Source organism: Entelurus aequoreus, linkage group LG11 (genome assembly GCF_033978785.1).
Source record: "Entelurus aequoreus isolate RoL-2023_Sb linkage group LG11, RoL_Eaeq_v1.1, whole genome shotgun sequence".
NCBI lineage: Eukaryota > Metazoa > Chordata > Actinopteri > Syngnathiformes > Syngnathidae > Entelurus > Entelurus aequoreus.
This window is the reverse complement of record NC_084741.1, coordinates 36,082,545-36,108,274: the sequence shown is the minus strand read 5'-3', so window position 1 is coordinate 36,108,274 and position 25,730 is coordinate 36,082,545. Positions and strand designations below refer to the sequence as shown.

Here is a 25,730-nt window from a genome sequence, read left to right as displayed (position 1 = left end):
TTCACACCAAATTCGGCATCTCTTCATCCAAGCATATCTCACAGATAGACACTGGTAATAAGATATCAGTTGATCCAGTAATTATATATAATCAATTTAAGACTTATTACGAAGCCCTATACTCCTCTGAGAGCATGTGCAACGAGTCACACAACGTTCTTTAAGTAGCTAGAGATCCCAACCATTGACCCTAGAATGTCTGTCGGGCTGGATGGACCTGTGACCCCTGAAGAACTAAAGTCTGCCTTGAGGTCAATGCAGAGTGGAAAATGTCCAGGCCCCGACGGATTTCCTGCTGAATTTTAAAATACCTTTGTCTCCATGTACAATTAATGCCTCCAGACAGGTATCCTTCCTCCCTCACTGCGCCAGTCTACCATATCACATTTACTAAAAAAGGATAAAGATCCTCTGCTATGCTCTAACTATCGCCCTATCTCTTTACTTTGTGCCGATGTAAAACTCTTAGCTAAGATTCTTGCAGCTCGCCTGGAGACCATTGTGTCCTCTATTATTTCTACAGACCAAACTGGGTTTATCAGGGAAAGACAGTCCTTTCACAATGTTAGGCGCCTTTTAAATATTTTATATTCCACTCTGACATCCTGCAACCCAGAAGTTATCATCTCAATGGATGCCGAGAAGGCGTTTGATCGAGTGGAATGGAATTATCTATTTATTACATTAGAAACATTTGGCTTTGGTCGTAAATTTATATCATGGGTCAAACTTCTGTACACATCCCCTCTTGCTAGAGTCCGAACAAACAATGACAGTTCAGAATATTTCCCCCTTTCTCGTGGAACTTTCCAGGGCTGCCCACTATTATTCGCTATCGCCATTGAACCCTTGGCATTGGCCATTAGGTCCAGCCAAATGCCTGGTATTTTAAGGAGAGGACAGGTGCATATGCTGTCACTGTATGTCGATGACCTCTCATTGTTCATGTCTGACCCTGGTTGATCTATTCCTCCACTGATGACATTACTGAACACGTTTGGGAAGTTATCAGGTTATAAGCTAAATATCTAAAAAACTGAAGTTATACCTGTCAAAGCTGCAGCTACAACATATGCCCTTTCGGACCTTCCCTTCAAAGTCTCTATTGATAAGTTGGTGTACTTAGGCATCTATGTTACCAGAAAGTGCTAAGATTTAGTAGGCCAGAACTTTTTACCACTATTAAAGGCCTACTGAAACCCACTACTACCGACCACGCAGTCTGAAAGTTTATACATCAATGATGAAATCTTAACATTGCAACACATGCCAATACGGCCAGGTTAGCTTACTAAAGTGCAATTTTAAATTTCGCCCGAAATATCCTGCTGAAAACGTCTTGGTATGATGACGCCTGCGCGTGACGTCACGGATTGTAGAGGACATTTTGGGACAGCATTGTGGCCAGCTATTAAGTCGTCTGTTTTCATCGCAAAATTCCACAGTATTCTGGACATCTGTGTTGGTGAATCTTTTGCAATTCGTTCAATGAACAATGGAGACAGCAAAGAAGAAAGCTGTAGGTGGGAAGCAGGGTATTTCGGCCGGCTGCAGCAACCCAAACACAGCCGATGTTTCATTGTTTACATTCCCGAAAGATGACAATCAAGCTTTTCCATTGGCTTGTGGAGAATTGGGACAACAGAGACTCTTACCAGGAGGACTTTGAGTTGGATACGCAGGCGCGGTACCGTGAGTACGCAGCTGCGGCTTCCAAACATTTGATCGCTTACCCGTACGTGCATGTCTCGTACGTAACTTTGGGGACTTTGGGAAAATATATGTGCTGTATGAACTTTGGGGAGGTGAACGGTACTTTGGGCTGTGGGATTGAGTGTGTTGTGCGGGTGTTTGATTTGTATTGGCGGGTTATATGGGCGGGAGGGGGGAGGTGTTTGTTATGCGGAATTAATTTGTGGCATATTCAATATAAGCCTGGTTGTGTTGTGGCTAATAGAGTATATATATGTCTTGTGTTTATTTACTGTTTTAGTCATTCCCAGCTGAATATCAGGTCCCACTCGCCTCTCACAGCATCTACCCTATCTGAATCGCTTCCACTGCCCTATATTCCTTCACTCTCACCTTCCTCATCCACGAATCTTTCATCCTCGCTCAAATTAATAGGGAAATCGTCGCTTTCTTGGTCCGAATCGCTCTCGCTGCTGGTGGCCAAGATTGTAAACAATGTGCAGATGTGAGGAGCTCCACAACCGGTGACGTCACGCGCATATCGTCTGCTACTTCCGGTACAGGCAAGGCTTTTTTATCAGCAACCAAAAGTTGCAAACTTTATCGTCGATGTTCTCTACTAAATCCTTTCAGCAAAAATATGGCAATATCGCGAAATGATCAAGTATGACACATAGAATGGGATTGAGTGTGTTGTGCGGGTGTTTGATTTGTATTGGCGGGTTATATGGGCGGGAGGGGGGAGGTGTTTGTTATGCGGGATTAATTTGTGGCATATTCAATATAAGCCTGGTTGTGTTGTGGCTAATAGAGTATATATATATCTTGTGTTTATTTACTGTTTTAGTCATTCCCAGCTGAATATCAGGTCCCACCCGCCTCTCACAGCATCTACCCTATCTGAATCGCTTCCACTGCCCTATAGTCCTTCACTCTCACTTTCCTCATCCACAAATCTTTCATCCTCGCTCAAATTAATGGGGAAATCGTCGCTTTCTTGGTCCGAATTGCTCTCGCTGCTGGTGGCCATGATTGTAAACAATGTGCAGATGTGAGGAGCTCCACAACCGGTGACGTCACGCGCATATCGTCTGCTACTTCCGGTACAGGCAAGGCTTTTTTTATCAGCAACCAAAAGTTGCGAACTTTATCGTAGATGTTCTCTACTAAATCCTTTCAGCAAAAATATGGCAATATCGCGAAATGATCAAGTATGACACATAGAATGGACCTGCTATCCCCATTTAAATAAGAAAATCGCATTTCAGTAGGCCTTTAAGCAGGATGAATGAGGATTTTTTTCATTGGTCTTTTCTTCCCTTGTCTCTCGCTGGAAGAATTAATTGCATCAAAATGAATATTCTCCTTAAATTTTTGAAAGTCTTTCAATGCTTACCTATATTTATCCCAAAACACTTTTTCTGTGATGTTGATTCCTCAATCTTAAAGTTTATTTGGAACAAAAAAACAATGTTAATATTTGGTTACATGTCATTTGGCAAGTTTCACTGCAATAAGGCGCTTTTGGTAGCCATCCACAAGCTTCTGGCAAGCTTCTGGTTGAATTTTTGAGCACTCCTCTTGACAAAATTGGTGCAGTTCAGCTAAATTTGTTGATTTTCTGACATGGACTTGTTTCTTCAGCATTGTCCACACATTTGAGTCAGGACTTTGGGAAGGCCATTCTAAAACCTTCATTCTAGCCTGGTTTAGCCATTCCTTTGCCACTTTTGATGTGTGTTTGGGGTCATTTTCCTGTTGGAACACCCAACTTTGACCAAGACCCAACCTCCAGGCTGATGATTTTAGGTTGTCCTGAAGAATTTGGATCCTCTTTTTTCATTGACCCATTTAAAGCACCAGACATGTAACCAAATATTAACATTGCTGTATGTATACTTTTGACCCAGCAGATATGGTTACATTTTCAGTAGACCCATAATAAATTCATAAAAGAACCAAACTTCATGAATGTTTTTTGGTACCCAACAAGTATGTGCTCTAATCACTCTATCACTAAAAAATAAAAGTTGTAGCAAGTATTGGAAACTCAAGATAGCCATGACATTATGTTCTTTACAAGTCATATACACACATACACGCATGCATGCATGCATGCTTTGGAGCCCCTGCCTCGAAAGAAAATAATTTTTGCCTTGGTGCCCTTCTAACTTACCTTGGTGCTCTAAAATATGAGCCCTCCTTTAAGGCAACACTTGCCTTGACCTTAAAAAGTTAAAATTTGAGGTCTGCACATACATACATACATATATATACATATACATATACACATACATATACATATATAAATACATATACACATAGACATATATACATACACACACATATATGTGTATGTATGTATATATATGTATGTGTATACATATATACGTATATACACATATAAATATACACATTTATGTATACGTATTAGGGCTAATAGATTAAATAGATTAAAATCGATTATACAAATAGTTGGCGATTAATGTAGTCATCGATTCGTTGGATCTATGCTATGCGCGTGCACAGAGGCAATTTTTTTTTTTTTCACCAAATTTGTATTTTTTATTTTTTAATAAACCTTTATTTACAAACTGCAACATGTACAAACAGCTGAGAAACAATAATCACAATAAGTATGGTGCCAGTATGCTGGGTTTTTTCAATAAAATACTGGAAAGGATAGAAATGTAGTTTGTCTCTTTTATCCGATTATTAATCGATTAATGGAAGTAATAATCGACAGATGATCCTAGGAGCTATGTTGTCCGGGGGCTTTATGCCCCCTGGTAGGGTCTCCCAAGACAAACTAGTCCTAGGTGAGGGATCAGACAAAGAGCAGCTCGAAGACCTCCATGAAAAATAAAAACAAAGGACCCAGATTTCCCTCGCCCGGACGCGGGTCACCGGGGCCCCCCTCTGGAGCCAGGCCCGGAGGTGGGGCAAGATGGCGAGCGCCTGGTGGCCGGGCCTGTCCCCATGGTGCCCGGCCGGGCACAGCCCGAAGAGGCAACGTGGGTCCCCCCTCCAATGGGCTCACCACCCATAGCAGGGGTCATAGAGGTCGGGTGCGATGTGAGCTGGGCGGCAGCCGAAGGCAGGGCACTTGGCGGTCCGATCCTCGGCTACAGAAGCTAGCTCTTGGGACGTGGAACGTCACCTCGCTGGGGTGGAAGGAGCCTGAGCTAGTGCGCGAGGTGGAGAAGTTTCGGCTAGATATAGTCGGACTCACTTCGACGCACAGCAAGGGCTCTGGAACCAGTTCTCTCGAGAGGGGCTGGACTCTCTTCCACTCTGGCGTTGCCGGCAGTGAGAGGCGACGGGCTGGGGTGGCAATTCTTGTTGCCCCCTGGCTCAGAGCCTGCATGTTGGAGTTCAACCCGGTGGACGAGAGGGTAGCTTCCCTCCGCCTTCGGGTGGGGGAACGGGTCCTGACTGTGGTTTGCGCTTACGCGCCAAACCGCAGCTCAGAGTACCCACCCTTTTTGGATTCACTCGAGGGAGTACTTGAGAGTGCTCCCCCGGGTGATTCCCTCGTTCTACTGGGGGACTTCAACGCTCATGTTGGCAGCGACAGTGAAACCTGGAGAGGCGTGATTGGAAAGAATGGCCGCCCGGATCTGAACCCGAGCGGTGTTTTGTTATTGGACTTTTGTGCCCGTCACGGATTGTCCATAACGAACACCATGTTCAAACATAAGGGTGTCCATATGTGCACTTGGCACCAGGACACCCTAGGCCGCAGTTCCATGATCGACTTTGTAGTTGTGTTATCGGATTTGCGGCCTTATGTTTTGGACACTCGGGTGAAGAGAGGGGCAGAGCTTTCTACCGATCACCACCTGGTGGTGAGTTGGCTGCGATGGTGGGGGAGGATGCCGTACAGACGGTCAGCGGTCGCAGAGGCAAAAACTCGGAAATGGGAGGAGTTCGGGGGAGCCATGGAAAACGACTTCCGGACGGCTTCAAAGCGATTCTGGACCACCATCCGCCGCCTCAGGAAGGGGAAGCAGTGCACTATCAACACCGTGTATGGTGAGGATGGTGTTCTACTAAACTCGACTGCGGATGTTGTGGATCGGTGGAGGGAATACTTCGAAGACCTCCTCAATCCCACCAACACGTCTTCCTATGAGGAAGCAGTGCCTGGGGAATCTGTGGTGGGCTCTCCTATTTCTGGGGCTGAGGTTGCTGAGGTAGTTAAAAAGCTCCTCGGTGGCAAGGCCCCGGGGGTGGATGAGACCCGCACGGAGTTCTTTAAGGCTCTGGATGCTGTGGGGCTGTCTTGGTTGACAAGACTCTGCAACATCGCGTGGACATTGGGGGTGGTACCTCTGGATTGGCAGACCGTGGTGTTGGTTCCTCTCTTTAAGAAGGGGAACCGGAGGGTGTGTTCTATCTATCGTGGGATCACACTCCTCGGCCTTCCCGGTAAGGTCTATTCAGGTGTACTGGAGAGGAGGCTACGCCGGATAGTCGAACCTCGGATTCAGGAGGAACAGTGTGGTTTTCGTCCTGGTCGTGGAACTGTGGACCAGCTCTATACTCTCGGCAGGGTCTTTGAGGGTGCATGGGAGTTTGCCCAACCAGTTTACATGTGCTTTGTGGACTTGGAGAAGGCATTTGACCGTGTCCCTCGGGAAGTCCTGTGGGGAGTGCTCAGAGAGTATGGGGTATCGGACTGTCTGATTGTGGCGGTCCGCTCCCTGTATGATCAGTGTCAGACCTTGGTCCGCATTGCCGGCAGTAAGTCGGACATGTTTCCAGTGAGGGTTGGACTCCGCCAAGGCTGCCCTTTGTCACCGATTCTGTTCATAACTTTTATGGACAGAATTTCTAGGCACAGTCAGGGCGTTGAGTGGATCTGGTTTGGCGGCTGCAGGATTAGGTCTCTGCTTTTTGCAGATGATGTGGTCCTGATGGCTTCATCTGGCCAGGATCTTCAGCTCTCACTGGATCGGTTCGCAGCCGAGTGTGAAGCGACTGGGATGGGAATCAGCACCTCCAAGTCTGAGTCCATGGTTCTCGCCCGGAAAAGGGTGGAGTGCCATCTCCGGGTTGGGGAGGAGATCTTTCCCCAAGTGGAGGAGTTCAAGTACCTCGGAGTCTTGTTCACGAGTGAGGGAAGACTGGATCGTGAGATCGACAGGCGGATCGGTGCGGCGTCTTCAGTAATGCGGACGCTGTATCGATCCGTTGTGGTAAAGAAGGAGCTGAGCCGGAAGGCAAAGCTCTCAATTTACCGGTCGATCTACGTTCCCATCCTCACCTATGGTCATGAGCTTTGGGTTATGACCGAAAGGACAAGATCACGTGTACAAGCGGCCGAAATGAGTTTCCTCCGCCGGGTGGCGGGGCTCTCCCTTAGAGATAGGGTGAGGAGCTCTGCCATCCGGGAGAAGCTCAAAGTAAAGCCGCTGCTCCTCCACATCGAGAGGAGCCAGATGAGGTGGTTTGGGCATCTGGTCAGGATGCCACCCGAACGCCTCCCTAGGGAGGTGTTTAGGGCACGTCCGACCGGTAGGAGGCCACGGGGAAGACCCAGGACACGTTGGGAAGACTATGTCTCCCGGCTGGCCTGGGAACGCCTCGAGATCCCCCGGGAAGAGCTGGACGAAGTGGCTGGGGAGAGGGAAGTCTGGGCTTCCCTGCTTAGGCTGCTGCCCCCGCGATCCGACCTCTGATAAGCGGAAGAAGATGGATGGATGGATGGATATATATATATATATATACACATATATGTATACGTATATACTGTATATATATGCATATACACATCAAATCAAATCAAATCAACTTTATTTATAAAGCACATTTAAAATTTACCACAAGGGTAGCCAAAGTGCTGTACAATGGGCAGGTTAAAAGATAATACGAGAACCGAGCAAACACAACACAACACAAACAGAACACGATAAAAAATAAATAAATAAAACATAAAAACATAAAAACAGGTTCACAGCAGGTGTATTATGTGGCGCCATTGCAGGATGGATATCACTCAGTGTTAAAAGCCATGGAATAAAAGTATGTTTTTAAGAGAGATTTAAAAACAGGAAGAGAGGAGGCCTGTCTAACACTCAGAGGTAGGTCATTCCAGAGCTTGGGAGCAGCAGCGGCAAAAGCTCTGTCACCTCTAAGCTTCAGCCTTGTGTCAGGGACCGTCAGTAGCAGCTGATCGGCTGATCTTAGGGATCGGGTGGGGCAGTAAGGCTGAATGAAGTCGGAGAGATATGTTGGCGCGAGGTTGTTCAGACATTTAAAAACAAACAAAAAGAGTTTAAAATTGATTCGGTAACGCACAGGGAGCCAGTGAAGGGACGCTAATATAGGGGTGATGTGCTCACGTCTGCGGGTCTGTGTTAGCAGACGAGCAGCAGAGTTCTGCACGAGCTGCAGGCGGGCGAGGGAGGCCTGGCTAATGCCTACATACAGGGCATTGCAGTAGTCAAGACCAGTCGAGATAAAGGCGTAGATTAATTTCTCGAGATCATGTCCTGATAGAAGCGGTTTCACTTTCGCTATTTGGCGTAATTGATAAAAGCTTTTTTGAACGACGCTGCTGATTTGTTTTTCGAATTTAAAATCTGAGTCGAACTTTACCCCCAGGTTTGTGACACAGTCGCTGAGATACGGGGTCAGAGTGCCGAGGTCAACGTTGGGGGAAGGAGAGCGACTTGGACCGAACAACATAACTTCTGTTTTGTCTTCATTTAGGCTCAGGAAGTTAGCTGAAAGCCAGGCTTTGATGTCGTGCAGGCAGTCAATAAGACGTTGAACCGTGTTATTTTGTGCCAAGGGAAAATAAATCTGGCAATCATCGGCATAAAAATTAAATGCAATATCGTACTTCCTAAAAATAGAACCAAGGGGGAGAAGGTAAAGCGGAAATAAGATTTGGGCAAGGATTGAGCCCTGGGGAACCCCATGTGGTAAAGGAGCTGTGGAAGACATAAAACTGTCTATTTTTACACAAAAACTCCTGTCGGTTAGGTACGACCGGAACCAGTTGAGGGCGGCGCCCTTAATGCCCACAAAGTTCTCAAGACGAGTGATTAAGGTGGCGTGGTTAATCTACCAGAATCAGAATCAGTTGACAGGAGGATATCGTTAAAAACTTTTAGAAGCGCTGACTCTGTGCTATGGAGGGCTTTAAAACCGGACTGGAACAGCTCAGTGATACCATTATCCTCTAAGAAGGGCAACAACTGACTGTGGACAACCTTTTCTAATATTTTAGAAATGTATGGAAGATTAGAGATAGGTCTAAGGTTAGAGAGGAGAGAGGGGTCGAGGCTTGGTTTTTTTAAGTATACATATATGTATACGTATATATATACACACTTTTTTATATATATATATATATATATATATATATATATATATATATACACACACATATGTATGTGTATATATATACACATATAAACATACATATACATATATATATATATATATATATATATATATATATATTCACACATATATGTATGTGTATATATATACACACAGATACATATATATACACATATATATATATATATATATATATATATATATATATATATATATATATATATATATATATACACATATACATATATATACACATACATATATATATGTATATATATATATATATATATATATATATATATATATATATACATATACATACATATAAATATATATATATATATACATATATACATATATATATACATATACACACACACATATACATATATATATATATATATATATATATATATATATATATATATATATATATATATATATATATATATATACATACACATACATACATATATATATATATATATATATATATATATATATATATATATATATATATATATATATATATATATATATATATATATATATATACATACACATACATACATATATATACATACATTTATATATAAATACATACATATATATATATATATATATAAATATATATATATATATATATATATATATATAGGGACGGCGTGGCGAAGTTGGTAGAGTGGCTGTGCCAGCAATCGGAGTGTTGCTGGTTACTGGGGTTCAATCCCCACCTTCTACCTTCCTAGTCACGTCCGTTGTGTCCTTGGGCAAGACACTTCACCCTTTGCCTCTGATGGCTGCTGGTTTAGTGCCTTGCATGGCAGCTCCCGCCATCAGTGTGTGAATGTGTGTGTGAATGGGTAAATGTGGAAATACTGTCAAAGCGCTTTGAGTACCTTGAAGGTAGAAAAGCGCTATACAAGTATAACCCATTTATCATTTATTATATATATATATATATATATTCACACCCACAAACATACTGTATATATACTTTGATGCCTAAGAAATAGCAATTGTTGAAGGACGTATTCGCTGTCGTGCAGTTTCTTACATAATACATATATTGCGTTATTGTTTACGTAAGTGAGTTGAAAAATAAAGCTAATGTAGATCCACACTGATGTCCCTGTCTACTCTACTTAACAGCCATAAAAAGATAAGAACCCCCCAAAGATATTACACTATATACTGTATATCTATTCATACAATATGTTACTTTAATTTGTTCTCACGTAAAAAAAACTAATTTTTAAGGTGTGTCGGGCCGCTATGATCAAGTACATTAAGGAGAAATTGTGACTAAATCATTATGTTTGACTTTAGAGGTTCCACCATAACATGTTATATTGTACTTCCACAAGAAAAACAAATCTTACCATCAAACACATTTCCCATCAGAGTCTTGATTACAGGATGATAGCTGCTATCCATTATCTCCAACATATTTGCCATTTTCTCCACAACAGGACTTTGAAGCTACAAAAGCAAAAGAAGCAAACTCTTTAGCCAGAAATGGCAACTGATGAAAATAAAAAACATGACTTTTTATTTTCCATGCCTGATGATATATGCTCTGAATATTGCTCTTCCTGGAAGCCCAGAACTTTAGCTCAGCACTTGGCCCTGGATTACAACCGCTCAGAAGTATGTCTGATGAATCCTCCTTCAACATTTTGTGGATCAGATTGGTCCAGTGACTGACGTAGGTCTCTATGTTATGGGCCAGTGCACGATCATAGCTACCATACCTAATGTGGGGAAAAACATATCAATTGTTTCTGCAACTTCAAGGTCTCTGTCGAGTCATGTGGTTCTCTTACATTTCAAAGGTACTGGTCACATTTTCCAGCCAATCTGTCGCAGTGGGCATAGGGAGGAAAGATTCCCCCGAAGCCCTTCGCCGCACAACTGATGTTTTACGGCATATCTTCTCTGCATTCTGAGTAATATCCTCCGACAACAGATGTGGCCATGTGGAATGGTTTAGGCTGTTGGACAGCAGTGGGACACATATCTTGACAATAGACAAGACAGTACAATTAATAAATGAGCATGTTTAAATAATGGAAGAGTTACTGGGTCACCTGTTCAACTGTGATTGACAGCTGCAGTAGTGGCGATGGAGACAAGACACCAAAAAGGAGTAGCTCCCTGTAGTTTTCTGGAGTGATGGGAACATCTCGCTTCTTTATGGTGTAAATGTGGTTACTTTTGGCAGTAAGTGGAACCTACATTTGCGGAAAGGTATGCACAAAATGTGAAGGAGAAGCTGCTGCATTTGAACATTCCTAACCAGATCTAATAAGGCGGTATTTCTCAAACTAGTTATACACGGCCTCTATTTAGTGATACGCCAACAAATCACTTGATTAAAGCAGTGTTTTATTTTCCATTATTCAAACACAGTGTTACTTTTCAAACGGTGTCTAATGTTCCAGTGGCCAAAAATTTAAATTATACTTGTTGAATAAAACCTCTGTCTTGATTTTTATGAATACTTAGGTCTACTACACAACTGGATTTTAATGTTGGTCAATGGATGTGGTACATGGAGAGACAAGTTTTTTTCTGAGGTGGTATTTGGTGAAAAAAGTTTGAGAACCACTGCAATAGAACATCACGTTTACTAGGGCTTTTACTATAGTTAACTTATGTGATTAATCACAAACAATTATCACATTAATTATGTGCACATTTAGATTATTATTGCAATTCATTTTGACTCTACAAGCTCTTTTACCTTAATCGCTTTATGGTCAGTGATCAGATCAATACATACGTTAGTACAAAAATGAGCGAGAAGACCTAGACTGGTGTGCTCGTTGGCAAATTTCACTCCAAAATACAGACTGAAAGAACTTGGGATAAAACTGTTACCAAGTTTTGTGCAAATAAATTACGTGCATTCAAATGAGACTTTTACAGACGTTCCTGGGTGACAATCTGACAATAAAATTGCATTTGTCTCCAAAGACTGGGGTCTTTTTTAAAGCAAATTTTAATCATGCAAGCTAGTAATTAATTGTGATTAATCATGATTAATCCAAATTACAAATGGTGATTAATATGTTTTTTCTTTTTTTAAATACAGCCCTAATGTCTACACTTGCACAATTTAAGTTGTAGCCCACAGAGAAAAAATAACTATATCATAATCCATATTCAAAAGAAACTATTAAAAAAACTATGGAATATAAATGAACATAAACAACAATATAAATATATCATGACATACAAATGAATGAATACAACATAATAAATACAAGAGTAAACACTGACCAAAAACATTGCATTATGTCTAAATAAATGCAGTATAGGCTATAGTCTCATCAGTAACTTATAAAATAATGTTGAAAGAATGAATTTAGGATACACCATGAATGCTAAGCTAGCAGGTTAAGCTAGTTCTTGCTAACTGTACAACATTACCTTATTAGTAGCGAGCAGAGATGTCTTTGGCGAAGAGAAATAAACAGCACAGTGTTGTTCGAAAAGGTCTGCCAAAAGTCTCTGGAACTCTTGACTGGCTGCACTTTTACTCCACGTTTGACGCTGCAGTCGTAAAAACAAACAAACTTTCTCTTCGACAAACTTTACTCTGACGTCGTCAAGAAACGAAGGCGTACTCTCTTCATCCGACATGATGGCTCGGTTTTTACCTCCACATCATATTCAGCTGCTTCACTTCCGGTGGCAAAGAGTAAATACACTGAGAAAAACAATGTGAAAAAATAGCCTCAGTTCCTTAATGCGCTCATGTCTGCAAAGAAGAATCCACACTGGGTGGTTCAGCGTGTGGTTGCCTAGCAACGGACACTCTCCTCAATCACTGCCACAAGAACGTTTAGGAGCCCCAGATGCTGTTTACATGGAAGTAAACATTTGAAAACTAATATAAAAACATATATATATACATATATATATAAATATATATATATATATATATATATATATATATATATATATATATATATATATATATATATATATATATATATATATATATATATATATATATATATATATATATATATATATATATATATATATATATATATATATATATATATATATATATATATATATATGTAATTTTTTCTGTGATAGAGAAACTTGTTGGTCACAAAAAATATTCATGAAGTTTGGGTATTTTTGACCCAGCAGATTTGGTCACATTTTCAGTAGACCCATAATAAATTTATAAAAGAACCAAACTTTATGAATGTTTTTTGTGACCAACAAGTATGTGCTCCAATCACTCTATCACAAAAAAATAAGAGTTGTAGAAACTATTTGAAACTCAAGACAGCCATGAGATTATGTTCTTTACAAGTGTATGTAAACTTTTGACAACGACTGTACATACATACATACATACATACATACAGAGATTATATCCTGATCTGTTTAAAATAAATACAAAAACATAATTTATAGGGTACTTTCTATTGAGGAGTAGCTGTCCCCAATCCTGACCCTTAAATTTCATTTTATGAAATACCACCTAAAACATTTTTTAGATGTGTTTTAATAGGTAATTTAGAAACACTTTATGATTAACTTTAAACAGATGTTGAAAGACATACATTTATTGTGGGTTTAAGTTTATTTTATTAATTAAAAAACTGTATTATACACTGTAAAAAAAAAAATCATCATATCTACTCACTCAAATTGAGGCAACAGATTACAATCAATATTATTAATTACATTTCACAATGTTTGGTATTAAGTAAATATTAATTAAATTAAACCCTTAATAGTTAGTCATTTAATATGAGTAGATTTGTATAGAAAACAGTACATAATTAAATGTAACCTAAACAAAATAATTGAGTTGATTTGAAGAAGGTGAACTCCCTGATGTATAAATACTACTCATAAAAATGTATTTAATATCATATATCACATATCAATGACAAATAATTGAGTAATATCCATCCGTCCATTTACTACCGTGTATCTCTTTTTGGGTCGCGGGGGGTGCTGGAGCCTATCTCAGCTGCATTCGGGCGGAAGGCGGGCTACACCCTGGACAAGTCGCCACGTCTTCGCTGTAAGTGAGTAATAATCCTGCACAAAAATCTATGCATTGATGTGAATTTAATCAAGACAATTAATTAAATCCAAACATTACTTTTTCTTAAAGGAATATAAGTACAGAACTCAAAAAATACTTTTATTAACAACTAACAAACAGTTAGTAGTTTAAAGTAATCACAATTGACTTACAACCAGCTCTGTAAAAGCTGGACATTGTAGCACAACGTGTACATTGCAACACCATCTTATTTTCAGGCCAGAAGTTTGTTCATGCATTTCAAACCAGAACTTTCGAAAAGACGAAATGCTGACTTTAACTATTAAAAAGAAAAAGAAAACACGCCATATTACAGAATGGTGATGTTTTCATAAACATGTGTTCCCATGCTCTCTCACCTCACTAAGCAAAACATTTAAATAATTTAAAGATAAATCCTCCATAACTATGGGGTGTCGAAAGTAAAAATTCAGTCACACTTTTCAGATATATTTATCACATCTCGCTGACTTTTCTAACATGTAATTCATTTTCATCACATTTAAGTTTAAATTAAATGTTGACACAACATTTTATATCTAAATGTTAAATATAAATATAAATGTTGAATATAAATCTAAATATTAAATACATGTTAAATCTAAATCAAAATCTTAAATCTAAATGTTAGATATAAATCTTAAATCTAAATCTTAAAAATACATAGGAATCTATCTTAAATATATAACATTTATATGTATGATTAATATTTAGATTTGAGATTTATATTTAGATTCAAGATTTATATTTATAAATTAGATTTAGATTCAAACTTAATATTTATAATTATATTTAACATTTAGATTTAGATTTAACATTTAGATATAACATTTAGAGTCCACATTTAACCTTAAAGGCCTACTGAAATGAAATGTTTTTATTTAAACGGGGATAGCAGATCTATTCTATGTGTCATACTTGATCATTTCGCGATATTGCCATATTTTTGCTGAAAGGATTTAGTATAGAACAACGACGATAAAGATCGCAACTTTTGGTATCTGATAAAAAAAGGCTTGCCCCTACCGGAAGTAGCGTGACGTAGTCAATTGAACATATACGCAAAGTTCCCTATTGTTTACAATGATGGCCGCATGAAGTGAGAGAGATTCGGACCGAGAAAGCGACAATTTCCCCATTAATTTGAGCGAGGGTGAAAGATTTGTGGATGAGTAAAGTGCAAGTGAAGGACTGGTGGGGAGTTGAAGCTATTCAGATAGGGAAGATGCTGTGAGAGCCGGGGGTGACCTGATATTCAGCTGGGAATGACTACAACAGTAAATAAACACAAGACATATATATACTCTATTAGCCACAACACAACCAGGCTTATATTTAATATGCCACAAATTAATCCTGCATAAAAACACCTACGTGTTTGTTATGCTAGCTCCTAGCTCCTCTGCTAGCTCCTAGCTCCATAGAACACGCCAATACAATTCAAACACCTGATCAACACACACAATCACTCAGCCCAAAAGACAGTTCACCTAACCCAATGTTCATAAAGCTTATATATTTTTTAAAAGTTACGTACGTGACGCGCACATACGGTCAAGCTATCAAATGTTTAGCAGCCAAGGCTGCATACTCACGGTACCTGGTATTCAGCTGGGAATGACTAAAATAGTAAATAAACACAAGACATATATTTACTCTATTAGCCACAACACAACCAGGCTTATATTTAATATGACACAAATTAATCCTGCATAAAAACACCTACGTCTTTGTTATGCTAACTCCTAGCTCCTATGCTAGCTCCTAGCTCCATAGAACACGCCAATACAATTCAAACACCTGATCAACACACACAATCACTCAGCCCAAAAGACCGTTCACCTAACCCAAGGTTCATAAAGCTTATATATTTTAAAAAAGTTACGTACATACGCAAAAAAAAAGTTGCACACATACGGTCAAGCGATCAAATGTTTAGAAGCCAAAGCTGCATACTCACGGTAGCACGTCTGCGTCTTTGTCATCCAAATCAAAGTAATCCTGGTAAGAGTCTGTGTTGTCCCAGTTCTCTACAGGCGTCTGTGTATCGAAGTCAAAAGTCCTCCTGGTTAGAGTCTCTGTTATCCGAGTTCTTCCATCTTGACTGCATCTTTCGGGAATGTAAACAAAGACGCGCCGGCTGTGTACTGTTGTTGCTGACTTCATTCGAAAAATACGTCCGTTTCGCACCGACAACTTTCTTCTTTGCTTGCTCAGCTTCTTTCTCCATAATGCAATGAACATAATTGCAACAGATTCACGAACACAGATGTCCAGAATACTGTGGAATTATGAAATGAAAACAGAGCTTTTTCGTATTGGCTTCAATGTGGAAGGCATACCCGTGTTCCCCGGGCTACGTCACGCGCATACGTCATCCTCAGAGGCGTTTCGAACCGGAAGTTTAGCGGCAAATTTAAAATGTCACTTTATAAGTTAACCCGGCCGTATTGGCATGTGTTATAATGTTAAGATTTCATCATTGATATATAAACTATCAGACTGCGTGGTCGGTAGTAGTGGGTTTCAGTAGGCCTTTAAATGTGATGAAAATGAGCTAAATTTGAGAAATGTATCTGCTAGAAAAGTCCATCCATCCATTTTCTACCCCTTGTCCTCTCGGGGTCGCGGAAGTGGCTGGAGCCTATCTCAGCTGCATTCGAGCGGAAGGCGGAGTACAACCTGGACAAGTCGCCACCTCATCACAGGGCCAACACCGATAGACAGACAACATTCACGCTCACATTCACACATTAGGGCCAATTTTAGTGTTGCCAATCAACCTATCCCCAGGTGCATGTGTGACTGAATGTTTACATTTGGCACCCCATAAAACATGTGCCAAAACATACATTACAGTAGTGCAATTTGAACAGAGTAAAACCCATTTGTACTTACATCTGACAAGAATTGAAATGTCACTGACATTTGTGGGACAAATCAGTGCTAACTTAAGAACATAGCATTCAAGGTGTGTCGCACAAAAGTTTGCACTGCAACGACAGTCTCATTTCAAGCCAGAAGTGTGTTCTTCAGGGACTGGACTGTGTTTGGCTGCTTTAAGAAAAGTTTTTGGAATACCTCAAATGTGTATACTTAAGCTGTCCGGGATGATCACGATTCAGCACGTAGATCAAGTCAAGGAGAAGAGAGCAAGCCCTTGTAATATCTCCATGTCCTTTGATGACTTCCACGCCCTCAGTGACGATGCCGATGTTATTTGGGCTGGTATTTGTCGAAGCTCTGGGCTATGAGGTCACAGTAATGGCCATCATGAGATGTTCAAGTTCCTCCAAGTTCCCAGTGTCCTGCAACATGAACTTGTTAGTGTCTGTATATTATATAGAAATATATAGCAAGCATATTACATTACTGGACTATACATTCATTATTGTTTTCAAAGGTTATAAATCAATTTTATTTTTGTGCAGGCCTTGGTCTCAAACTGATCTTTGTTTTGTATTCTTCTCTATTTAGATGTTTTTATAGTGTACAAATGCAAGTTTTCTTCCATTGTAATGAGGGTTTTGATGCTGTTCTACTAGTACATCCCTCTCTATGTACAGTATCTTGTGGATGAATTGTGTTCATCCCTCTAGATCAGTGGTACGTGTACCACTAGTGGTATGCAGGCTTCATCTTGTGGTACGCCACAGTATCACTTGATTGAAGTACAGTGTTTTTCTTCCTATTTTCAAACACAGTGTTACTTTTCTTACTGTGTATAATGTTACAGTGGCTAAAAATATTAAATATATTTTCTTAAACAAAAATCCCTGCTTTGTTTTTAATGAATACTCGGGCATCCTGCGCTACTGTATTTTAGCGTTGATCATTATGGTGGTACATGGGGAGCCAATTTTTTTCTAAGGAGGTACCACTGCTTGAGTTGATTTTTAGAGATTTTGAGAATTTATGATAAAGAGGACTGAAGCTGTTAAAAAAAAGATTGCACAAAAAAAGGTTAATCTACTTAACAACTGCACCTGCTCGAGGAATTAAGGCCTTGAAATAACCATCCATCCATTTTCTACCGCTTGTCCCTTTCGCGGTTGCGTGGGGTGCTGGAGCCTTTCTCAGCTGCATTCGGGCGGAAGCCGGGGTACACCCTGGACAAGTCGCCACCTCATCGCAGGGCCTTGAAATAAATGAATGCAAATTAGGTTCACTTACGTTTAATTCTTTGATAAGATGCCTCCCTTATTCTCCAAGGTATTCTATAAGGAATCAAAGGAAAACTTCTGGTCCTCTTCACCGAATGGTGCATTGAGTCCTGGGGATGAATGCAACAACTGATAGGTCAATCACCAAAAAAGAAAAAAAAATCACTGGATGATTCTGTAAATTAGAACTGTTCGGCGGCCAGCTCACGAAACTCCAACTATCAAACTAAACATAGCTAATCAGACACGAAACAGTATTCGGTTAGTAAAATGTTATCCGGATCTTTTAGTGTACCGTTTAGCTGTAAAATGAGAACGCTTGTGACATGGCTTCTCCTGCTAACATTAAGTGCTAACCGCTGTGGACCGGACATTACCGCACTAATGTGTGTATATATATATACACTACCGTTCAAAAGTTTGGGGTCCCCCAAACAATTTTGTGGAATAGCCTTCATTTCTAAGAACAAGAATTGACTGTCGAGTTTCAGATGAAAGTTCTCTTTTTCTGGCCATTTTGAGCGTTTAATTGACCCCACAAATGTGATGCTCCAGAAACTCAATCTGCTCAAAGGAAGGTCAGTTTTGTAGCTTCTGTAACGAGCTAAACTGTTTTCAGATGTGTGAACATGATTGCACAAGGGTTTTCTAATCATCAATTAGCCTTCTGAGCCAATGAGCAAACACATTATACCATTAGAACACTGGAGTGATAGTTGCTGGAAATGGGCCTCTATACACCTATGTAGATATTGCACCAAAAACCACTCCATATTCTCTACTGCTCGCTAGTGTTACCATATTGTGCAGAAATATGGGGAAACAACAACAAATGTGGGTTTCATTCACTAACTGTGTTCCAAAAAAGATCAATAACAATAATAAATCATGTTGGATATAGAGAACATACAAACCCTTTATTAATTAAATCAATAATATTTAATTTCAAAACCTCCGGATTGGCAGACCGGGCTCGTAGTTCCTCTCTTTAAGAAGGGGAACCGGGGGGTGTCTTCCAACTATCGTGGGATCACCCTCCTCAGCTTTCCCGGTAAGGTCTATTCAGGTGTACTGGAGAGGAGGCTACGCCGGATAGTCAAACCTCGGATTCAGGAGGAGCAGTGTGGTTTTCGTCCTGGTCGTGGAACTGTGGACCAGCTGTATACTCTCGGCAGGGTCCTTGAGGGTGCATGGGAGTTTGCCCAACCAGTCTACCTGTGCTTTGTGGACTTGGAGAAGGCATTCGACCGTGTCCCTTGGGAAGTCCTGTGGGGAGTGCTCAGAAAGTATGGGGTATCGGACTGTGTGATTGTGGTGGTCCGCTCCCTGTATGATAGGTGTCAGAGCTTGGTCCGCATTGCCGGCAGAAAGTCGGACCTGTTTTCAGTGAGGGTTGAACTCCGCCAGGCCTGCCCTTTGTCACGGATTCTGTTCATAACTTTTATGGACAGAATTTCTAGGTGCAGTCAGGGCGTTGAGGGGATCCGGTTTGGTGGTCTCTGCTTTTTGCGGGTGATGTGGTCCTGTTGGCTTCATCAGGTCGGGGTCTTCAGCTCTCACTGGATCGGTTCACAGCCAAGTGTGAAGCGACTGAGATGAGAAACAGCACCTCCAATTGTCCATTGTTCTTGCCGGGAAAAGGGTGGAGTTCCATCTCCGGGTTGAGGAAGAGATCTTGCCCCAAGTGGAGGAGTTCAAGTACCTCGGAGTCTTGCTCACAAGTGAGAGAAGAGTGGATCGTGAGAGTCTTCAGTAATGCGGACACTGTATCGATCCGTAGTGGTGAAGAATAAGCTGAGCCGCAAAGCAAAGCCCTCAATTTACCGGTCGATCTACGTTCCCATCTTCACCTATGGTCATGAGCTTTGGGTTATGACCGAAAGGATAATATACGAGAGGCCAAAATGAGTTTCCTCTGTCAGGTGGCGGGGCTCTCCCTAAGAGATAGGGTGACAAGCTCTGTCATTCGGGAGGAGCTCAAAGTAAAGGCTGGCTCCTCCACATCGAGAGGAGCCAGATGAGGTGGTTCGGGCATCTGGTCAGGATGCCACCCGGGCACATCCGACCGGTAGGAGGCCACGGGGAAGACCCAGGACACGTTGGGAAGATTATGTCTCCCGGTTGGCCTGGGAACCCCTCGGGATGCCGTGGGAGGAGCTGGACAAAGTGGCTGGGAGAGGTAAGCCTGGGCTTCTCTGCTTAGGCTGCTGCCCCCGCGACCCAAACTCGAATAAGAGGAAGAAAATAGATGTATGGATGGATCATGAGCATTTAAAAAAAAAAAAAAAAGATAATCTCATTCATCTCCTATATGAACCATAAATTACTTAACTATATATTAAGGAGAACTTTAATTATTGTGTATATGTTTATATGACTAATATTTATTTATGTTTTTAATATGTGTTTACTTACTTATGGTCCATCCATCCATCCATTTCCTACAGCTTGTCCCTTCCGGGGTCGCGGGGGTGCTGGAGCCTATATCTCAGCTGCATTCGGGCGGAAGGCGGGGTACACCCTGGACAAGTCGCCACCTCATCGCAGCTTACTTATGGTATATTAATTTATTTTGTTATTATTTATTTATTCACTGTTCTGTTACAAACCGAGATCAAAGAAATTGGATAAAACTGCTATGATATGAACAAGGTAGGATTAAATAAACTGCTTCTTCCTACTCCTTTTTGGACGGGCTGTAATGAAACAACTGTAAATATGTGATGCATTACATTGTAATTTATGCATGTTCCAAACAAACTGAAACTATCTAACTAACTTTATAAACACTTTGAACAGCCTCTTAAAATGGATCATATTAGTACGTTGTTTGACTTCCTTGCTCAATCTAATCCATTATTTAATTCGACAATGTCATTTGTAATCGACATCGTACCAATTGAATATTTATTTATTATCTGATTGTATTATACAATTATATTTTTTTTTATATATTATATTGTATCTTATATTTATTATTATTAAATGTTCTACTGTTTTAATGCAAGGAACATAACACACAGCGCTTTATAGCTTGACTTGCTTACATTTATATTACATTTTGACAGCTGTATTAACGCTGACATGAGAAATAAATGAAATAATTGATATTGCAAGAAACTGTTATTTTCCTGGTTACACACGTGTCTCTGTTCCTTGATGCAGTTGTTTGCCTATTAATTTAAAGAAGGGGTGTCCAAACTTTTTCTACTGAGAGCCAATTTGATATTTTTCACTTTCAAAACCAATAAAATATATGGATTAACACAAGCAAAAAAACAGCCTTTCTCATTTTACAGTACATTTATTTTCTCTTCTTTTCCACTGTTTCTGGGTTGTTTTTCCTTTTTTTTTAGCAATAGCAGTTTTTGAATGAGCCACAGGCATTTGAAAAATTAGCTGCGGCCCAGGTAACAAGGGAACGTTATGTGAACGTTAGGAGAACGTAGTGGCATTGTTCTGGGAACGTTCGTTTATAACGTTCAAAGAACGTTTGGTTGTGGAGTTCTTGCTTGGTTAGCAGAACGTTAGCCAAGAACGTTTGGCTAGAACGTTTAGGGAACTGTTTAGGAACATGCTATTTACATCTGTTTTTATGCTATATTGTCAGGAATAACACTCAAACAGAAATTTCAACAGAATTAATTCTTTATTTGTGATAGTGATTTCAACAGAAATAATTCTTTATTAGTGATATAATACAAAAATGGGGACGGCGTGGGGAAGTTGGTAGAGTGGCCGTGCCAGCAATCGGAGGGTTGATGGTTACTGGGGTTCAATCCCCACCTTCTTCCATCCTAGGCACGTCCGTTGTGTCCTTGGGCAAGACACTTCACCCTTGCTCCTGATGGGTGCTGGTAGCGCCTTGCATGGCAGCTCCCTCCATCAGTGTATGAATGTGTGTGTGAATGGGTGAATGTGGAAATACTGTCAATTGCGCTTTGAGTACCTTGAAGGTAGAAAAGCGCTATACAAGTATATACTTGTATAGCGCTTTTCTACCTTCAAGGTACTCAAAGCGCTTTGACATATAACCCATTTATCATTTATAAATGGAATGGAATGCAGTGGTCTTGGTCGTGCGCGTCAGTGTATCCTGCCCCTTCTTGGTTCTCTTCCTGGAAGTAAATCCATCCATCCATCTTCTTCCGCTTATCCGAGGTCGGGTCGCGGGGGCAGCAGCCCAAGCAGGGAAACCCAAATCCTGGAAGTAAATAATTATCACAAATACAACAAAGACAGCACTTGAATGTAGATTAATTGAATTGAATTAAAACATTGGCATAATTACTTTATCATTTACCTCTCATCTCACTCTGTTCTTTTGCTTGTTTCTTTTTTCTTTTTTGTCCTCCCTCTTAATTCCTCCTCTTCTCCTGCAAGTAGTTATAAATGCAAATTCAAAAGACATGCAGTGGAACTTCAATAAAATGGAATTCAAAATTGGGATATCTTCTCTTCTCCGTACCTCAAATTTTGAACCTCCCTTTCGAAAAGTGGCCAGTTTCAGGACCGCTCCAAGCTCACAATCCACTTCAGCTGTGGTCGTCTGCTTGTAAACACCCCTGCATGCCTCTGCAATCACCAGCACAATTTAGAATTCCCTTTAGAATAAATACTGTAATAATAACAGCTAGATCGACCTTGTGAGCATACATGCAACATATGCTCAAAGATGCAAACCTATTATTAACACTTACTATTTATTATTCTGTAAAGGGGCAAGTCCTCAAACGCCACTTTTCCTGACTTTCCACGGAGGCCAAGCTGCTCCAGGACTTTGTTTGTGGCAATTTTCCTCAGCATTGTCCTCACCGTGTCTGCCAAATTCTGCCCACCAAGAGCAGTAAGAGCTTTCACCTATACAAATAAATAAACAACAATATTGTACTTGATTAGAAATTGTTTTTTGATAACTGAGCAAGATATTTTTGCAGTGGGGAATTAAAACTAATTACCAGCTGCTTTCTGAGCAGAAGATCAGTGTCGAGCCGTTCACAGAAGGCCTTCAGCTGCTCAAGAGTCTCGAAAGGCTGATCAATGAGATCTTGAACATCCACAGATTCTGGCCCCACAGACTGTGCTGCCAGCCCTCTCAGCATGCGCATAATTTCTCCCTGGTTCTCAAGTATATTTTGAACTTTCATGTTCAACTGGAAAACTGCAAAGACAACAAGAGTCAAAGAGGTAATTCGTATTACTGCCCGTTGTAACAGCCTGTTTAACACCACCTATCAACAGTTAAATAGCCAACTAACGTTCACTGTCAAGGGCATTTCTGCTGCTTCTTGGAGCGGTCTGGTACTGACTCGTACTGGCTGGAGTGGTCTGGTACTGGCTTGAGCTGGATGCATTCCTGTCTGGACTGAGCCTGGAAGTGCTGCTTCTCGCTGAGCTGTGAGGTCGGCCTGGATGCCTTGGAGTGGTTTGGTATTGGCTGGTACTGGCTGAAGTGGTCTGGAACTCGCTGGAGATTGGAAAGTTAAAGGTTGGGAGCTCTGGCAGTGGGGGTGCCTGGACGAAGATCTGTGTTTTCTCTTTTCTGCACTTCTTTTTTGACCGAATTTCCTCTTCATCTAAACCAACGAAGACAAAAAAATGTATGCACCACTAAGTAGTATTTGAGTATTGTAAGTAAACAGTCTTTGAAAAGTGACTATACCGTCAGCATCAAACACATCTTCCTCATCGTTTCTATAGCGTTCAGGGGTGATGTGGCTCCGTTTGGTTAACCATTCTTCTGGGCTCGAAAACATTTTAGCTTGTTTTTCGTATTGAAGGGCCTTGTCAAAGTCTTCTGCAAAATTTCAAAGTATGCCGATGACTCAAGATGAATTTAACTTATGTTGTTTAAAATATACATGATATGACTTAGACAATATTCCCTTACCAGTCAATGTTTTCCTGAAAACCCGAATTGGCAGCCTCTCCCAGAATTGTTTGTCAGGAATCTCAGCTTTCCGGATTCTGGAGTGGGTAGGATTTGGCCTTGGCCAATAGCAGAAGGTATTCTGAAGATAAAATAATCATGATGAATGACATAATAATAATAAGCTACAATATTATGCCTATGCACAGTACTTTTCAGAAAAAGTAATAACCTTTCCATCATCTTCTGTCCATTTGGTTGGGACAACAGTGACTGAATGTTCACCAAGGAAGTCAACGACCACAAAAGAAGGAGCCATCTGGAAAACAATCAGATAATATTACCATTTCAATACTGCATCAAAGAGTTACTTATGAATCCTGATACAGTTAGTCAGTTATTCTTAGTCTGCACACAGCATCCATGTACTTTGTCACTGTTTCTGGAGTTGATGTCGTGTCATTCTCTTGCTCGCTATCATCACTCTCTAATTCTAAAGTTGACTGTCGGCATTGCTTCTTCAAATGCCTAGTTGTGGCAGCCCATCTACGCTTATAAGCCCTCTGTTGAAACTTCTTCATATTGTGTTTATTCTATAAAAAAAAACCCAAGGAAAATGGGTTGCCCTATTATCGCACACACGGAACTATAACATTAAAACATTGGCATAATTACTTTATCACTTACATCTCATGTCACTCTGTTCTTTTGCTTGTTTCTTTTTCCTTTTTTGTCCTCCCTCTTAATTCCTCCTCTTCTCCTGCAAGTAGTTATAATTGCAAATTCAAAAGACATGCAGTGGAACTTCAATAAAATGGGAATTCAAAATTGGGATATCTTATCTTCTCCGTACCTCAAATTTTGAACCTCCCTTTCGAAAAGTGGCCAGTTTCAGGACCTCTCCAAGCTCACAATCCACTTCAGCTGTGGTCGTCTGCTTGTAAACACCCCTGCATGCCTCTGCAATCACCAGCACAATTTAGAATTCCCTTTAGAATAAATACTGTAATAATAACAGCTAGATCGACCTTGTGAGCATACATGCAACATATGTTCAAAGATGCAAACCTATTATTAACACTTACTATTTATTATTCTGTAAAGGGGCATGTGACAGTTTGACCCCACACTGTCACTGTTTGACCTTTGGACTTCCTCACAAACCGTGCACATTTGTTGGGAAGCTCAACATGGACAAACTACAAACATTCAATCTTGTTAGCTAGTGAAAAGCATGTGCTCAACAAACAAATTGTTACCTGTCACCCACCATGGCTCTGAACAGTTGACTAAAAGAGTCAGGGTGGGGTTGAGGGCTTTATATAGGTGAACACACCTGCATTCACTAATTAGGCCAAATTTGGGTCAAACCATGATTATCAAAAGCTGGGTATTACAGAAGGACACTGGACATTTGAAAGTTGTGTTGTCTAAAGCCTGAATATACTGTGTACAAAAATGACTGCTCTACACATGCAAAAGTACTATGTGAATACTTTTTAGACATGTGATGGTTATTTATGGTGTAATTTCCAAAATAACTGTTTTCTTAATTCCCCCTGTC

The 25,730-nt window shown here is 40.4% G+C and overlaps 2 protein-coding genes and 1 long non-coding RNA gene across 5 annotated transcripts in view; all 3 read right to left on the bottom strand.

The window, feature by feature from the left end:
• si:dkey-233k19.3 (dynein axonemal heavy chain 11) overlaps positions 1-12,826 on the bottom strand; it is a 105,071-nt gene extending 92,245 nt beyond the window's left edge. For 2 of the 3 annotated variants that reach the window (XM_062063096.1, XM_062063097.1), the window contains exons 1-5: positions 12,484-12,826; positions 11,139-11,282; positions 10,875-11,068; positions 10,613-10,802; positions 10,431-10,530 (exon numbers count right to left, since the gene is read on the bottom strand). In XM_062063096.1, coding sequence (XP_061919080.1) covers positions 10,431-10,530; positions 10,613-10,802; positions 10,875-11,068; positions 11,139-11,282; positions 12,484-12,696 — 841 coding nt within the window. In that variant the 5' untranslated portion in view covers positions 12,697-12,826. The remainder of the gene's footprint in view (positions 1-10,430; positions 10,531-10,612; positions 10,803-10,874; positions 11,069-11,138; positions 11,283-12,483) is intronic. The other variant, XM_062063098.1, reaches the window with a different exon arrangement.
• Positions 12,827-22,303: 9,477 nt separating this feature from the next.
• On the bottom strand, positions 22,304-24,478 carry LOC133660648 (uncharacterized). The gene is made up of 9 exons (XM_062064222.1): positions 24,399-24,478; positions 24,188-24,308; positions 23,960-24,094; positions 23,556-23,873; positions 23,256-23,458; positions 22,998-23,157; positions 22,766-22,872; positions 22,601-22,673; positions 22,304-22,501 (listed from the first exon to the last, which is right to left on the bottom strand). Exons 3-8 carry the CDS (start codon positions 24,051-24,053, stop codon positions 22,656-22,658), a joined length of 900 nt encoding a protein of 299 aa, XP_061920206.1. The 5' UTR covers positions 24,054-24,094; positions 24,188-24,308; positions 24,399-24,478; the 3' UTR covers positions 22,304-22,501; positions 22,601-22,655.
• A 375-nt stretch (positions 24,479-24,853) lies between these two features.
• Positions 24,854-25,275, bottom strand: LOC133660649 (uncharacterized). The gene is made up of 3 exons (XR_009827856.1): positions 25,252-25,275; positions 25,020-25,126; positions 24,854-24,926 (listed from the first exon to the last, which is right to left on the bottom strand). It is a non-coding gene; the product is annotated as an uncharacterized LOC133660649 (long non-coding RNA).
• Positions 25,276-25,730: the final 455 nt, after the last annotated feature.